Raw genomic sequence first — 18,409 nt, forward strand, 5'->3', positions numbered from 1 at the left:
AGAGTAAATGAGAGGCCAGATGAAAAGCCCTATGCTGGCTTGGGCACTAACTCAGCTCTCCTTCCTCGTAGTGGGGTGGGGAGTAACTTGTTCAGAGGGCCGAAGGCAACTTAGAATCTTTGTTCTTTTGACCAGGCACAGGGCCTGCCATTCCTGGAAACTGTGACTGCATAATTTGACATTGTAGGAACTTTGCCCAGTCTGCATTCTGAAGGTAGTCAGTGCGTGAGGACAGCTGAATTACAGAGCATAGTTAGCTGGGAAATAATTATTTTTGCTTGTCCTTCCAATTGTTTCCTAATTATCTTCCTTCTAACACCTATAAGATGCATTACTTTCAGCATCAAATCTCTTTGGTCCCCAGTGATTTCATCTGTAAAACTGTGCCCATAATCACACATACTCGTGGCATTATGTGGACTAATCGATATCATTTACGTGTCTGGAATATATTAAGAACTCAAAAACAATGGTCACCACTGCTGTAATTTTAGCGTATTCATTATTATTATTAGTGGTTCTAATATGAAATATGAAAATAGTTAACCTTTTCTTGTGAACCTGCAAATAAATGTCCATTAGTGCCTGTAACTGTGTGTTTAACTGGAGGACATCTGGACAATATATTCAGTTGGTTAATATGAAACATGTACAGTGGTCAACAAACTACAATAGAAGGTGACAAGTCAGCGATCCAGATATAGTCTGTTTTCACAACAGTTACAAGAATGTGCTGATGCAAAAGCACACACATTTTCTTAAACGCTTGGCTAATTAATGTCAGTTGGTGTATTATACTACAAGTCCAACCACAAATGATTCAAAGACTTTCCCTAATACTAGATTCAACCTGCAAATTTTCATGAATCAACAAATAAAACTGAGCCATGCACGGTGACTCACACCTGTAATCCCAGCACTTTGGGAGGCTGAGGCAGGTGATCACTTCAGGTCAGGTGTTTGAGACCAGCTTAGCCAACATAGTGAAACCCTGTCTCTACCAAAAATACAAAAATTAGCTGGGTGTGACTGTAATCCCAGCTACTTAGGAGGATGAGGCAGGAGAATCGCTTGAAGCCGGGAGGCAGAGGTTGCAGTGAGCTGAGTTCCCACCATTGCACTCCAGCCTGGGTGACAGAGTGAGACTCCATCTCAAAAATCAAAAACAAAACAACAACAACAACAACAACAAAACGAATAAAATTGATCAGTTCAAGGAAACAAAAAAGTCAAGGGTGATTATAATTTACAGATGAGCTATGAGGCTTTAAATCACATGCTAAATACAGAAAAGCCAAAGAATTTACTTAAATACCTTCAAATCAGAATACAGCTTTGTTTTAACCACAGAACTGCAAACTCTACTTTCAAGTCAGTATTACTGAATCTAGGATGATTCTGAACTGAGATTTGTGCTCACTCATAAGTATGCCCTTAAATCTTTTATATTAATTCTTATTGCTAACTATAATTCTACATACCATAAAAATGTATTATATAAGAATCTCATTGCCTTTTGTTTGCATATTTAGTACTTCTTTTTAAGTAACAAATTATTTAGTGTATTTTGATTCCTTTAAAATTCACATTCAGAAAAAAAAATTATGTTTAGTAGAATATACACCTAGTTTCATTTTTCTACTAAGTCAAGTTTTAGATCTTAATTTTTTCTATAACTTTTGAGAGTTTTTGCATGTCGCTCAGCTTCGCCTCATGCACAAAGTGATCAGTGATGGAATTCCAACTCCTAGAGGCATGTGACTACCAGGAACTAATGCGAATAACATTCAATGGGGAAAAAAGAAATCCTCAAATTTTGAAACAGTAACTATATTTCACTTAGCACACAAAAGTTTGTTTGATGAGTAAGTGAAGAAGTGAATCAATGAACTGAAATGTGCTGCTAAAGGGAAACTTAAGTAACTTATTTTTGAAATAATGAGCACAGTGATATACATCATTTTCCTTCAGTCTCCTTCTGAAGAAGACTCTAGTCTGCCAACTTGAGGTTGCTTCTATATGTGATTGCTATAAGCATTTATTCAAAAATACTAAAAATATTAAGGCCACAGACCACTTGCATTGGTTCATGTTGTTATTACCAATTATATTTTGGAGTAAAAACCATACATGTTGATAAAAAAAATTTAAAAAATGTTTTAACTGTAATATATACATATATATCATAATCACTAATGAACATTATATTTAACTTGATCATTGCAAAGGTGTCTTAAAGTTTAAATATGCCCTTCAATCTAAAGGATTCTTTCAGGAATCCTTCCTATTAGGAAGAAAAAGTACTCTTCAACTCTAAGACTTAGTATCTTGCATTTTCTTCAAAAAGAGGCATAGTTCAATTATCTGCTTTTGAAAATGGATAGGGCAAGACTCTCTGTTGCTTATCAATGGACCCTCCACAGTTACTGATTAAAAAGTGGGTCCTCAATAAATAAATATCAGGTAAAATAAATGTTTGATTTTGCTTCCAAATCTGAATATACTTTTACAACCATACCAACCATACAAACCACACGCTCTACATGAATTAGCACAGAGTCCTTGGAGCCAGGGAGCAGGTAAAGTTTAGGCTCTCCTCCTTGCTACCTGCAGTAGAGTGATCATGCGTTTCCAAGGGGCCATCGTCCTCTGTCCTGTCGCTGCGGTCTTCTTGGCAGTCTGTGTTTGGGCTGTAGTGTCGGGGCTTCATTAGCAGGGACTTCCTTTTGTTGACTGGAACCCCCAAAGCCGGATCTTCAGCTCTTCTCTTCTTTGCCATGGAACAATCATAGGCAACACTGTAGTGATTAAGGAAAATTAAGAATATGGTAAACTAGCATTTACTGCTGTTTGGCATTTAACTTTCATGAAGTCTAACCTAAAGCCTTTGGAAACTTGGGACTAGAGGTTTAGGGTTGGTCATTGGCACTAACAAAAACATCCCATCTGTGGACTCCACTGAACTGTGTGGATTCTATTTTACTGCCTATCAGAATAGTTGTTTTTTTTTTTTTTAAATCATCCTTAATCCTGAGTAAGCATATGTTAATCTGTGCTTTGCTTGGCACTACACTAAATACCCAGGGAGGGATGAAACAAGATTTGCACTGGTTTGCTAATCCTAAGAAACAGCTAATGTGAAAAATATACCACCAGATACAAAAAAAAAAAAAAATGTGTCCAGTATGGATAAATCACAAGGTTTTTCAAACAGTTGTTTGCTACTGAAACTGCTTATCTCTGCCACAGTTGTGGCTCAAACTTGAAATGTCACATATCTTGTACTTTCACTTAAAAGAAAGAAGCATAGAGCAAGGGGGCTAGCTATGAACATCCTGTCTCCCATCTCCAGTCATCAAACACAAAAAAAGTGGAAAGATGCTACATGGCACTCTGCCTTCTGATTCTCACTCACTTGGCACACAGAACAAATAAAAGGAGGAGAAATAAGATTGGATTTCACAAAAATGGACAACAGTTTATCCTCACTCCTGTTCTCATATGGTTTTATTTGGAAATGCTCCTGAGGGTGGCCCTTTCAAAATAGATTTCCTACATATAGCTCGCTCAGAATTAATGCAGATCACTCTATGTGTGAAGTTAAGACAAACATTCTCTTGGCAAGATCCATGAAAACCAGAGGGTTTAGCCAACTGTGAGTCTATGAGAGATATTTATTAAATGTACTTTGAAGAAAAATGTGGAGCTTTAGATGAAAAGATCCAGAGAAGAGAATCCTAGACTCAGAGTAAAAAGATATGACTTACTCCATCTCTAGAAGACGACTAAATCCTCAGGAATATTACTAAATAAAGAAAGGCCTTAAACCATTATTTTACAAGCATCAACGCAAAAGATGGTGGCCTATTCATGACAATGATTCAGTTATAGTCACACAAGAACTCTTGGCTTTAGAAGAGTAGATTCAAAAACTTCCAATGGGGGAAAAAGTGTCATTTCTTCTAAGAAAGAAGAAAAAGATCCTGGAAGAAGAGATAATTAGAGAGCTGGAAATGTCTTTAAGAAGATTAAAAAGTAGAGAATTAAAAATCACCCTGATGGGTAAAAGAAGAGTGAAGTTTCTAAATCAAGCAATATGCTTTCACACAACTTCTCTGATGAACCTAAATGTAAAGTGACCATGTACAGAATATGGAGCAAAATAGAATATAACCAGATGACCATGGGAGCAAACACCGCCATGATAAGAAGATGGGGCAGGAAGTGAGGACCAACATGGACTGCGTCTGCTCATTTGTCAAGGAAAACAGAAGTCTACACCATAGATTATGATGTAGTGAGAGCCAGCACAAAGAAGCAGAAACACCCTTATGCTTGCCTTCTTTGTCAAAGGAGACTGGCTTTGAGGGGCTGAACAGGGAGGCAGAATAAACAGATCAAAGAGGCATAGAATTCCTAGAGAAACTCTCTTCAGGAGGTTCAAGAGGTTCCCTAAAGTAGTTCAAGTATCCTGAGTCAAATGAATTTCCACCAAAAAAAATCCTTGCAAAATATAAAACTAAGATCATTAAGCCATCATCATGAGCCAAGATTTGTAGCAAATGGGAGAGGCTCCTACGTCATTCAGATATTAAAGCAGGGAAAGGAAATGGATTCTAAAAGTCATAGTAATTTAAGCATAACATTGGTATTGGGAAAACAGCTAACAAAGGGTGTTAAAGTGAAGATGTTTCAAGATCCTGATTTTAATTCTTTTACATAAATACCCAGAAGTGGAGCTGCTGGATCATATGGTGGTTGTATTTTTGAGGAACATTCACCCAGTTTTCTACATCCATTACATTTCTATGTTCATTGCAGCTATCCCCAACAGCCAAGATGTGGAAACCACCTAAATGTCCATGAATAATTGACAAATGGATATGTGGTGCATACATACAATGAAATACTCTTCATTCTTTAAAGAGAAGGAAATATTGTAATATGTAACAATGTAGATGAAGCTTGAGGATGTTATTCTCAGTGAAATAAGCCAGACAGATGAAAGACAAATGCTGTGTGACTGCACTATAAGTATCTACAATAGTCAAAATTATAAAATCAGAGTGGGATGGTGGTTGCCAGGGAATGGGGGAGGGGGAAATGAGAGTTATAATCAAACAGGCATAAAGTTTCAGTCAAGCAAGATGAATTAGCTCTAGAGATCTGCTGTTCAACACTATACCTAGAATCAACAATAGTGTACGGCACACTTAAAAGTGAGATCTCATGCTGCATCTTCCATAATAGAACTGAGGAAGGAGGAGAAGGAGAAAGAGGAGATTATTTGTTGGCATCAGGAAGCATTCATCAGTGAGACCTCGGGTGGCAGGGGTGGTTACTAAAAGATTGGTCATCAAAAAGATTGTCATTTATTTCTTTGATGACTGGAGTGATGAATGGGCCTGAACTCATACTACCTTTAAGATCCTTACAAACTGTATCTTGTTAATATCATCATCCAAATGTACTTATAAAAGCTAGTAACATTCCCAGAATCACATTAACTGCTAATAGTGGGGCTGATATTTGAATCCAAGTCTATAGGGCCCCAAAGCTCACACCCTCTCCTCCATTTTACTACATCAGGACATAGACGTGGGTAATTTCTGTATGCATTTGATAATTGGTTAAAGTAGAACCCGGATGAAACAGCAACCTCTCTAACTAGAAGAAAGGTGCCTGACACAGGACCTTGCCCACTGATTTGAGTGAGAATATATACAACAGTCATCCAGCCTGAAGAAGACACTGAGTTGCAGCAATGAGAAACACCTTGCAAAATAATAACTAAGACACTCCCAAAATGTCTATAGCCTGCGGCAGGAGAATGAACCTAATGAGATGGCAGTTGATGACTATAAAAATCAAGTTCAACATTTGGGTCCAAATAATAACTGTGTGAGTGTAAGATGAAGAGGATATGTAAGGTTTTTATCAGAACTACAAGTTTAGCTTATAATAAACTATTGTATTTGATAATAAGAGTATGTGAAATCACGTAAGTAATACTAGCTGTGTAATCTGCAACAGATAGTTAAATTTTTGGAATATCAAATTCTTCATCTACCAAATGGAATTAATAACTTCCATATCACAGGGTTTGTGGATAAAAGAGATAATATCTGTGCTAGTAGTGACAAAAATAGGTAAAGATGGAACTGTCCTGGCTCCCAGCTCAGGGCTCTCTGGACTCCATCAACACTGGCTAATGCTGTCACTTTGCAGCATCACAAGCTTTCTCCCTGGCACGCTACAGAGATTTATGCATGCATGTATGTCCATAAATGCATTCTACTTTTTAACATATTATTTATATTTACATAAATTGCATTAGATTTACACATAACATTTGCTTTAAGTCTCACATTCTGTGCATTTCTCCACTGGAAAATACCCACAGCCCCGGCAGCATTTGGAACTAAAATGAAAGGCTTTATAATAAATATTACTCTTTGTGTGTGTATGGAAAATGGTCCCTTTTCCTAGTTTTCCCCGAGGGCACACTATTTTGGCTTTATTGTGACACTTCACTGTGACACTGCAATGAGGGAAAGCCATGCTTTACATGTCACTGAGAGAAATGCCACAAAATGCTAACATATCTTCTCAAGGTTGCCAGAAATCATTTCCACTGGGTTGTGTTTTCCCATCTGCGGAGCTCCGAAATGTTAAGGAAATAAATGAGCTCTATTATCTATATTTTTCTAGTAGATGAGAAAGAAAGAGAAAAAATACACTCAGCCCTGCATTTATTGTTCTATTCAATCAAACTGTTGCTTTAAACATCCAGCGTCCCCCAGGGAACTTTATCAATGCACCAAATATCTTTCAACTCTATACTTTTCAGGTTTTGACTATATTAAAATATATTTAAAAGATCTGTATTTTTTACTTGAAACTTTTTGATTACATATTTGAGAAATGCCTTTACTTAGAAACTTGAATACTCATTTGAAATGGTATTCCCTTTGATGACAACAGTTGGCTGAAAATTTTTTTGAAAAATAATTGAAGCAAACCATAATTAGATAACACTAGTGATCAATTCTGCACTGGAAGTATGTTGAGAAGTCAAATAAGTTGACCTTTCAGGTTTCAGAAAAGATACATTAGGAAAATGTGAAACCCCCACATCTAGAGTTTTCAACTTATCTACTATAGTAATACATTCTCAATGAAGTTTTCAGAAGGTATGCAACATATTTTTTAAATGTAGGTTCAGCAATAGATGCATTCTGTGCACACATCCCAAAAAGAATAAAATACAAAAATAAACAAAGATTGTGAACCTCTGAGTCCGAGGAAAACACTTACATGCTTTAACATTTTCATGGAAAATTCTTAACAGGTATTCCTACTGATTTCTTCTAATTAGACAGAACACCACAGATTCATTGAAAGGGGCCAAGAAGTATGGATCTGAATTAAGACTAAGAAGATTGATGGAAAAAAACAAAGGTATGATGATTTAAAAAGAAAAAATTAAACTATTATTATTTGCAGAGGCATGATTGTGTCTGAGGAAAATCCAAAGGAATCTACAGATACAATTTAAAAACAAGTACATTTAGTGAGTTCACTATTCAAAAATTCATTGTACTTCTATAAACCAGTCACAAACAATTAGAAAATAAAAATTTAAAAACATTTGCAATAGCATAGAACTATGAAATACCTACGAATAAATCTAACAGATGTACAAAGCTATACACAATAAAGAACATAGTGAGAAAACCAGTGAAGGCCTACATAAATAGAGAGATGCAAAGTGTTCATGGATGAAAAGACTCAGTATAGTAATTTCAACTTTCCCCTTCTTTGTCGATTAGATTCAATGCAATTCCTACCAATACCTCCAGAGGATATTTCTTAGAAGTTAACAAATTAACTCTACAATTTCTGTGGAAATGAAAAGAACCAAGAAGAGAAAAGACAATGTTGGAAAAGAACAACAAAGTTGGAAGACTTACAATGTTGGATGTCAAAACTTATCATAAAACTGTGGTAGCTGAGATGAGGTATTATTGGTGCAAACTTAAAAAAAAAAAACCAGACCAATGGAACAGCATAGATATTCCATTCATCGGGTCCAGAAGTAGACCCACATATATATGGTTAATTGATGACAAAGGCATCATTGGGCAAAGGGTTGTTTCTTCAGTGAACAGTGCTTGATTAATTGGATATCTATCTGAAAAAGAGATGCCTCTACTTGTACCTCACAGTATATACAATAAACTCCAGAAGGATTGTGAATTTGTACTGTAAAATAATAAAATTTCTAGAAGAAAATGTGAAATAATATCTTCAAAATGTGAGATAATATCTTAACGACATTGGGGTAGGCAAAATTTTCTCAGGCAGATTACAAACAACACTAATTTAAAGGAAAACACTGACAAATCAGAACACATTAAAATGAAAAACTTTTATTTATCAGAAGTTGCCAACCAGTAAGGGGAGCCTCCTATTAACATTCCACTTCTCCATCCATTTACACAAGCACTGTCAGGTTGTGAAGAGTCATGAACCCCGCTTCTTCATATGCACACTCTTCTATACGTATGACACGCTATATGGTTTTCCAAAGACCATTAAGAGAAAAGATGCAAGAGTGGGAGAAGGTATTTGCAGTACCTACATAAAAAATAACTTATATACGGAATATATAAAGAATTCTTCCAAATAAATAAGAAAACACAGACTGCCAATTTTTAACCTAGGCAAAGTACATGGGCAGTCACTTCACAAAAGAACTTTTGGCTGATACACAAATGCAAACGTGCTCAGATTCTTTCATCTCCAGGGAAATGCAAACACCTACACTTCGGTACTGTCCATGACAACTGGGATGGCTAAAATGAAAAGACCAACAAAACCCCAAATGTCAGTGAGGATCTCAGGCAACTGGAACGCTCATACACTACTGGCACAGGTAAATCAGTATGGCTGCTTTGGAAACTGCTCGGCAATATCTACTAAAGGTGAACAGATGTCTACCCATGGCCCAGAAATTCCATTCCTAAGTGCATACCTGAAAGAGCCATGTCTATATATGCACAAAAAGGCATGTTCAATAATATTCACAGCAGTAGTCTCTCCCAAACTGGAAACATCGCATAGTCCTTTGACTGCAGAATGAATAAAAAGATGGTGGAATATTCATGCCCCTGAATATGCTAGCCATGAGGAAAAGGCAACTGTTGCTACAAATAACACTGATGAATCTCATGCACATATGGTTGAATCAAAGAATCTAGGCAATGAAAGTGCATACATAATGTCCAAAACCAGCACAATTAATCGATGAAGGCAGAGTCAGGGGTGATGACTTTTGTAAGGGTCACGGCTGGGGGAGGTATGAAGGAAATGGCTGGGTTGCTGATAAAGTCCTGTTCCTTGTTCTGATGGTGGTTTCATGGGTATGTTCATCTAGTGAAAACTCATTAGGCTATACATACATAAGTTGCAAATTTTTTGGATATGTGTTATACTTCAATCAAGTGTTACTTTAAAAAAAAAAAAAGAGTCTTAGTAGGTCCATTTGCAGCCTGATTATGTTCAGCCAATGTAAGCTGCAAATTTCTTTGATTACCAAAAGTGTTTATAGACTAAAGTTAAAGGTCCTGACTTTAATTGTAGGTTCTAACCCAGTGGAACCAATGATAACAGGTAAGATTTAGTGAGTACTTGCAATGTGCCAGGGAGTGCTCTAAATAATTTACATGTATCAGCCCACTGGATTCTTGTAATAATATCCTGGGGTTGGTGCTATTATATCTCTAGAGCTCAGAGAGGTTGATTTGTAAAATATAAAATAGCCATTAATGAAAGAGCCCAGATTTGAACTCAGGCAGTCTGGACCTAAATTATACCTATAATTACTTAATACTAGCCTTAAAACTCTCCATATCATACTGTTCAATGATTTAATGAGCTTTATTTGGTTTAGAATTACAGTCCTCAACTTTTTCTTAAAGGATAATAGATCACTTTTTTGAGATACTGATGGAGAAAATTTTCCTTGACCTAGGAAAGGACAGGCATTTTTCATTTACTAAATATAAGATGAGGCATGATTAAAGAGAGGTGATCCTTTTTGTTTTTTGGTTGAGAGTTTGTCTTGCATATGTTCTCAGTGGTAGCCGCGTGTGCATTTGACCTAATTACCCAATACATAAATTACTTAAAGAACCATGTCTGAGTTAATTTGCATTTCTATACCACATTTCTAAAACAAATGCAATCTATACTTAAAATAATGATTATTAATTAATGCAATTGATTTTTAATTCCTTTTGCGTACTTCTAGTTAAAACAAAACTCAACAATTATTCAGCGATATCAATGTATATGGCCAGTACTATATTTCCAGCTTGTATACCTTTGGAAATATTCACCTATTCAATAAATATGTAATAAGTGCTAAATAAACATTTATTTAGCAATGTCCTAAGTTTTAAGGATATAGCATTGAATAAAATTGAAAAAGTGTCTCTCTTCCTAGAGTTTTATTATGGAGAAAGGAGATAGAAAATTGTTAAACTGAGTAAAATACTAGTATGTTCGAAGATGTTTGCTTTGGAAAAAGATACATCAGAGAAGGGAAATAGGAAATATAAGTTAGCAAAGGATCAGAGTTTGAGATCATGTGGTCAGGAAAAGCCCCATTAAGAAGATTGAATGTTAGTAAAGATCCGAAGGAGGTTAGGTAAGGGAGAAAATGCAGAAACAGTGGGGCACAAGATTGCAGGCAGCAGAAACAGCAGGTACAAAGGCCCTGAGACAGCGCTGTGCAAGGCACATTTGAAGGTGAACACGAAGGCTCAGGCGCAATGAGGGAGGAGGAATAATAGGAGATGAGGTCAGGGAAATAATGGATTCAGATTATGCTGAGAACTACAGACCATTTTAGGAACTTTGACTCTTAGTGAGATTTGAATATGTTGTAGTGTTTTGACAGAGTGACAGGGGCTGATTTGTATTTTAGGAGGACTATTCTGGCTTCCATGTTAAGAACAGGTTGTAGATAGAAGGTTAGAAACAAGGAGCATGGTCAGGGGTTATGGCAATAAACCAGAGGAGAGATGTGAGTGATTTGGATTGTGGCTGTACTAGCAGTGGTGGTGAGAACTGGTGAGATTCTGAATACATTTGCAAGAGAAAGCAAATGGAATTATGAGAGATTAGATGATGGATGTAAAAGACAGTAAAGGGTCAAGGATGCCTACAAGGATTTTCTCTTAAGAACTGGAATCATGCAGTTACCATTTCTGAGATGGATAAGACTTGCAGAAGCAGGATTCACAAGGGTTGGAGATCGGGAGTTCAAACTGGAGCACGTTAAACTTGCAACGCTCACTGCATATGGTGACAGGATCTGGACCATTTGGCTGATGCACTAAAAAATACTAAATCCTGAGAGTGCCCTGGACCCTCTGAGCCAAACAATTAGTCCCCTTCTCCCTGCATCACATTGGAGATGATGAATACATGCTTCCATCACCCCTCCTTGCCCCTTAACAATAACCAACATCAACACACCACAGCATCTGGCTTTCTAAGAGTGGGAAGGGTACATGGGCCAAAAGGAGCTGCAAGATCTAGCTCATATGCATGGCAGGAGCTAGAGGTTTACAGACAGGCTGGATCCTGAAGGTGCTGGATCAAAGGTATGGAATATCAACTTGGATAAGGGAAAGTTGATGTGCAAGCCATCTCCTATACTGCATTGACTTTTGAAAGCCTAGAAAAACAATAGCTCACACTAATCAGTGATTCCAGAATTGCCATCGCAAAGGATAAAGAAGGGATCAAAAGATTCAGAGAAGTGGACATGCTAGGACAGATACCTTGCATAGGCCAGGAAACCCATCCCAATAAAAATCCATGATCCTTGGCTTTTTGTCTCTGGGCCTGAGGCAGTCCTTAAACTCAGAACCCAATGATTGAAAGAGAACAGCCCGTCCTTTCAAGGAAGTTCCCTATGGTGAAGGTCTCCCTAGTCTTTTTTCTTAAGGACCTATGGTCATTTACTTGGAGAACAATTGCCCTGGGGAAAAAAGACTACACAGCATTCAAGGACTATTGCACTCATTGTCTGAGTTGATACCTAGGGACCGAAGCTTCATTATGGCCCTTTGATAGAGTGGGAGAATATGGGGGCAGATCACAAATTAAACCCTGTCCCGGGGGTGTCCTGGCTTCACAAATTTTTCTCATGGGTGTACCACTGGTCTCTGCATGTACAATTGGTGCAGATACATATTGGCTTCTTGGCTAGTGTGGTAGGAGCTAATAAAGTGAGACCCACAAATGAAATCCTCTAAAACTTCTCCCATTCTGTTACCAGATAGTAGATTTAAACATTATATTCTAGATGGAATGGCAAACACTAGTACAGGCTGGGTATCTCAAACCTGAAGATCCAAAATGCTCCAAAATTTGGGGGTGGAGCAAGATGGCCGAATAGGAAATCGTTGGAACGTACCTCAAAATAATAAGAGCTATTTATGACAAACCCACAGCCAATATCATACTGAATGGGCAAAAACTGGAAAAATTCCCTTTGAAAACTGGCACAAGACAGGGATGCCCTCTCTCACCACTCCTATTCAACATAGTGTTGGAAGTTCTGGCTAGGGCAATTAGGCAAGAGAAAGAAATCAAGGGTATTCAGTTAGGAAAAGAAGAAGTCAAATTGTCCCTGTTTGCAGATGACATGATTGTATATTTAGAAAACCCCATTGTCTCAGCCCAAAATCTCCTTAAGCTGATAAGCAACTTCAGCAAAGTCTCAGGATACAAAATTAATGTGCAAAAATCACAAGCATTCTTATACACCAGGAACAGACAAACAGAGAGCCAAATCAGGAATGAACTTCCATTCACAATTGCTTCAAAGAGAATAAAATACCTAGGAATCCAACTTACAAGGGATGTAAAGGACCTCTTCAAGGAGAACTACAAACCACTGCTCAGTGAAATAAAAGAGGACACAAACAAATGGAAGAACATACCATGCTCATGGATAGGAAGAATCAATATCGTGAAAATGGCCATACTGCCCGAGGAAATTTATAGATTCAATGCCATCCCCATCAAGCTACCAATGAGTTTCTTCACAGAATTGGAAAAAACTGCTTTAAAGTTCATATGGAACCAAAAAAGAGCCCGCATCTCCAAGACAATCCTAAGTCAAAAGAACAAAGCTGGAGGCATCACGCTACCTGACTTCAAACTATACTACAAGGCTACAGTAACCAAAACAGCATGGTACTGGTACCAAAACAGAGATATAGACCAATGGAACAGAACAGAGTCCTCAGAAATAATACCACACATCTACAGCCATCTGATCTTTGACAAACCTGAGAGAAACAAGAAATGGGGAAAGGATTCCCTATTTAATAAAGGGTGCTGGGAAAATTGGCTAGCCATAAGTAGAAAGCTGAAACTGGATCCTTTCCTTACTCCTTATACGAAAATTAATTCACGATGGATTAGAGACTTAAATGTTAGAACTAATACCATAAAAATCCTAGAGGAAAACCTAGGTAGTACCATTCAGGACATAGGCATGGGCAAAGACTTCATGTCTAAAACACCAAAAGCAATGGCAGCAAAAGCCAAAATTGACAAATGGGATCTCATTAAACTAAAGAGCTTCTGCACAGCAAAAGAAACTACCATCAGAGTGAACAGGCAACCTACAGAATGGGAGAAAATTTTTGCAATCTACTCATCTGACAAAGGGCTAATATCCAGAACCTACAAAGAACTCCAACAAATTTACAAGAAAAAAACAAACAACCCCATCAAAAAGTGGGCAAAGGATATGAACAGACATTTCTCAAAAGAAGACATTCATACAGCCAACAGACACATGAAAAAATGCTCATCATCACTGGCCATCAGAGAAATGCAAATCAAAACCACAATGAGATACCATCTCACACCAGTTAGAATGGCGATCATGAAAAAGTCAGGAAACAACAGGTGCTGGAGAGGATGTGGAGAAATAGGAACACTTTTACACTGTTGGTGGGATTGTAAACTAGTTCAACCATTATGGAAAACAGTATAACGATTCCTCAAGGATCTAGAACTAGATGTATCATATGACCCAGCCATCCCATTACTGGGTATATACCCAAAGGATTATAAATTATGCTGCTATAAAGACACATGCACACGTATGTTTATTGCAGCACTATTCACAATAGCAAAGACTTGGAATCAACCCAAATGTCCATCAGTGACAGACTGGATTAAGAAAATGTGGCACATATACACCATGGAATACTATGCAGCCATCAAAAAGGATGAGTTTGTGTCCTTTGTAGGGACATGGATGCAGCTGGAAACCATCATTCTTAGCAAACTATCACAAGAACAGAAAACCAAACACCGCATGTTCTCACTCATAGGTGGGAACTGAACAATGAGATCACTTGGACTTAGGAAGGGGAACATCACACACCGGGGCCTATCATGGGGAGGGGGGAGGGGGGAGGGATTGCATTGGGAGTTATACCTGATGTAAATGACGAGTTGATGGGTGCAGCACACCAACATGGCACAAGTATACATATGTAACAAACCTGCACGTTATGCACATGTACCCTACAACTTAAAGTATAATAATAATAAATAAATTTTTTAAAAAAATGCTCCAAAATTTGAATTTTGGGGGCATTGACATGATGCCACACGTGGAAAATTCCACACCTGACCTCATGTGACAGGTGCAGTCAAAACGTTGTTTCATGCACAAAATTTTAAAAAATATTGTACGAAATTAACTTCAGTCCATGTGCAAAACACGTATATAAAACAGAAAGGAATTTCATGTGTAGACTTGGGTCCTGTTCCCAAGATATCTCATTATGTATATGCAAAAATTCCAAATTCTGAAAAATCCAAAATCCGATACACTTCTATGTCCCAAGCATTTCAGATAAGGGAGATTCAAGTTGTACCACCCTTAAAACTTATAGAATGCATGGTTGATGGTCCCTATCATTTTTTTTCCATTTAATTAACCAGTGTGGACCCTACAAGACTGATCCTGGAGGCCGACAGTGGACTGCTGTCAAGTCAAACAAGTACTGATTCCAACATAGCTGCTATGCCAAAATATGAGATCTTTGCTTTAGTGGATTAACATAGACTCAAATGCATGTTTTGCAGTTCCTGACATGGTAAATGTGTTCTTTTCCATCTCTATCAGGAAGCAGAACCAAGAGTCGTTAGTATTCTGACGATGAGATCATGCAGAGCTGTGATCTTGCTGAAGGCCGTGCTAACTGCTGTCCTTTGTCAGGATGTAGTCTGAAGGGACCCAGAGAATCTGGATAACCCACAGACCATTCCATTAGTAAATTTTGTTGATGATACCATGCTAAGGAGAACAGAGAAGCAAGAAGTGGCAAGTATTTTGGAGGCTTTGACAAGACATCTGTGTTTGAGAGGTGGAAGATAAGTCAAACGAAGATTCGGGGTACACCGTATCAGTGAAGCCCTTAGGGGCTCAGTGGTCTGGGACATTCTGGCATGTGCCCACTTATAACGAAGGACAAATTATATTGCATCTCACACTTCCCACCACTGGGAAGGAAGCATAATGTCGTATTGGCTGTTTTAGGATCTGGTGATAGCATATTCCACACTTGGGACTACTGCTCTGAATCACACATTGAGAGACAAGGCCAGTTTTGGCTGCACGGTGAGTCCAGGCTGCAGTGTGGGAAGCCCTGTTGCTTGGACCATACAACCTGGTAAAGCCAATGGTTTGTTTAGAGGTATCTGTGCTCAGAAAAGATGCCGATGGAATTCATGGCAGGGTCTAACAGACAAATCACAATGCAGACCCACAGGGGACTGGAGCAATGCCATGTCATGTGTAGGAGAGAATTATACACTGCTAGAAAAACAGCCCTAGTAGAGATAAAATCCCTGACCATGTGTCAGAGCCGACCATCATGAACTGGATTCTATTAGACCCACCAAGTCATAATGTCAAGCAGGCCCAGAAACAATCCATCATGAGATGGAAAGTCAAGATTCAGCTGAAGGAAGTCTAGCGGGAACAAGCAAGCCACATGAGCAGGCAGCCCAGACCCACGACATCCACCACAGTGGCAGGAGTTCCTCACATTTGACTGCCACATGCAGAGCATGTGCAGGTTTCTGAATGCCAGCTATGAAGAAAAGGAAGAGCTAGTTCGTACATGGGTCACCTGAGCATCTGAGCACAGTCTGAAGACGGTCAGCAGGTCGCAACTTGAGGGTGAGTCTGAGAGGAGCAGAGAGAAGTCGTCTTCCCAATGGGCAGAGTTATAGGTCAGGGCTTCGGTGCAGCTGGTTCTCCACTTTGTGTGGAGAGAAAAGTGGCTGAGGTAAGAAAATATGTGGGCCCATGGGCAAAGTGAAGAGCTTTGCTAGTCAGGCAGGGACAAGGGGATGAATGATTTAACTGGAATATCAGGGAAAAGGAGGTCTGAGGAGGAGGCATGTGGGTGAACTCAGGAGACTGGGGGTGAAATGGGAAGGTCTTAATTTTGCATGATAACAGTCACTGAAGGGCATTTACCAGAGGAGGCATTAATCCACCCACAGACAGAACAACCTGACCAGGTGTTGTCTAGTCTGTTTTCAAGCTTCCCAGGGCCGGCACAGTGAGGTCATTGATGGGACTGGGCAGGGACTGGGGCATTGAACAGGCCCAACAGCACAGGCTCTCACTAAGACTGATGTAGCTATGCCCACAGCCCAATGTCCAATCTGCCTCCAAAATAAATCAATGTTGACAATGAATCCTCCCAACACGGAGCCATTCCTGGAAGAAACCAAGCAATCACCGGACCCTTCCACTCTAGAAGGGGCAGTAACTGAACTTGACTGGAACTGACACGAATTCTGGGCACGAGTTTGCCTTCTCTGCCTTCAGGGCCTCAGCTGGGACAATATCTACCTGAGGTCATGCAGAGTGTCTGCTCTACCAACAGGAAATCCTCATGCATCTCCCTGGACCTAGGAACCCACTTAGGAAAATAACCGTGGAAATACAATCATAAGATTCACTGATACTATCACATATCACACAGCTCAGAAATTGCTAGCCTGATGGAGCAGCAAAATGACCTCGTGGAGGCACAGCTGAGAGGCTAGCTTGGAGGTGACACCTACCAGGATGAGTGTCTTCCTGAGAGGCATCATGCCTAATAAAAAATCATTAGAGAATGCGATGTCTTCAACAGTTTGAATATAAGGATCCAAAAACAGAAAAGGTACAGTTAGAAGGAGATTGGTTTACCATAATTCCTTTACTACTTAAAGGATTTGTACATTTATTACCCCAAATCTAGGTCCTGTGGGTCTGAGGATCTTGGTTCCCAAGGGGAGAATGCTGCCACTAGGGTACATGGCAAGAGTCCTATTCAACTTTGAGCTCAGACTCCTTCTCAGTCACCTGGGTTCTTGTGCTGAGAGACAACAGGCAAGGAAAATAGTCACCATCCTGGCGGGAGTCACTGACCATGGTCACTGGAAGTTGTAGGGCTGGGGGCTTATTACATATTGGGACAGGATATATATAGTATCCAAGCGATCCACTGGAGGTATCTCTTTACTGTTTCTGGCCCAAACTTGCCAGCAAATCAACAGGTTAGCAGGCAGAGAATCTGAAGGTCATGGCGACCAAGGGCTCAAAGGATCTGAGTTGTGCAACCAAGTAAACTGTCTAGATAAGCAGAGGAACTTGGCAAGGATGAAGGGAATGGGTAGAAGTATAGGTACATAATGAAGTTAATATACAAAGCAAGTATAAAAGGATTCAAGTTGAAAAGGTGTAGATGTTAGTGGATACCATGGTATGCACTTCCTTTTCCCGTCAGGACTAAGGTGCACATCTTCCCCACTGGCTGAAAGTATGGGGAGCTGATGGGCCTTAGCTGAATTCACTTCTGAAAATTGCCCTCAACCAGAGAGCCATTTAACCCAAAGTCATATCTCCCTGGGACAGCCCATATTCACACTTGCCTCAAGGCAGGACTGACTCTGAAGAGGAACCTATCACCAAAGCTCTTGGCAGAGTTGGCTAAGGCTTCCATAGAACCTGCACTGCAATTCAACCTCTCTCTGCCCAGTCCTGCTTCCCTCACATCTGACAGGTACTACTCCCTGGCAGGCTGTGCTGCAAGATACACAAACAATCTGTACATGGCTAACTGGGCTGCATTTTTAGGAAATCAGGAGACAGGACCCTGGGGAAAAGTTACAGTCTTGTGCATTCATCTGAAATAGGCCTTGTGATTCCTAAGAGAGTTAACGGGCCACTGTAAATGACAAATTCACTTTTACCCAGTGAGGACTGTGAAGCTATTGCTCCTTCTGTAAGGATAAT

General features: G+C 39.2%; 1 protein-coding gene across 1 annotated transcript in view; it reads right to left on the minus strand.

Annotated features, from left to right (window-relative positions):
- The window catches only part of ST18 (ST18 C2H2C-type zinc finger transcription factor), a 108,828-nt gene that overhangs the window by 67,153 nt on the left and 23,266 nt on the right, over window positions 1-18,409 (minus strand). Inside the window, exon 3 of the mRNA XM_028852671.2 lies at window positions 2,608-2,798. Within this exon, the coding sequence (XP_028708504.2) occupies window positions 2,608-2,798 (191 nt within the window). The remainder of the gene's footprint in view (window positions 1-2,607; window positions 2,799-18,409) is intronic.

This window comes from Macaca mulatta, chromosome 8 (assembly GCF_049350105.2).
Source record: "Macaca mulatta isolate MMU2019108-1 chromosome 8, T2T-MMU8v2.0, whole genome shotgun sequence".
NCBI classification, from domain to species: Eukaryota; Metazoa; Chordata; class Mammalia; order Primates; family Cercopithecidae; genus Macaca; species Macaca mulatta.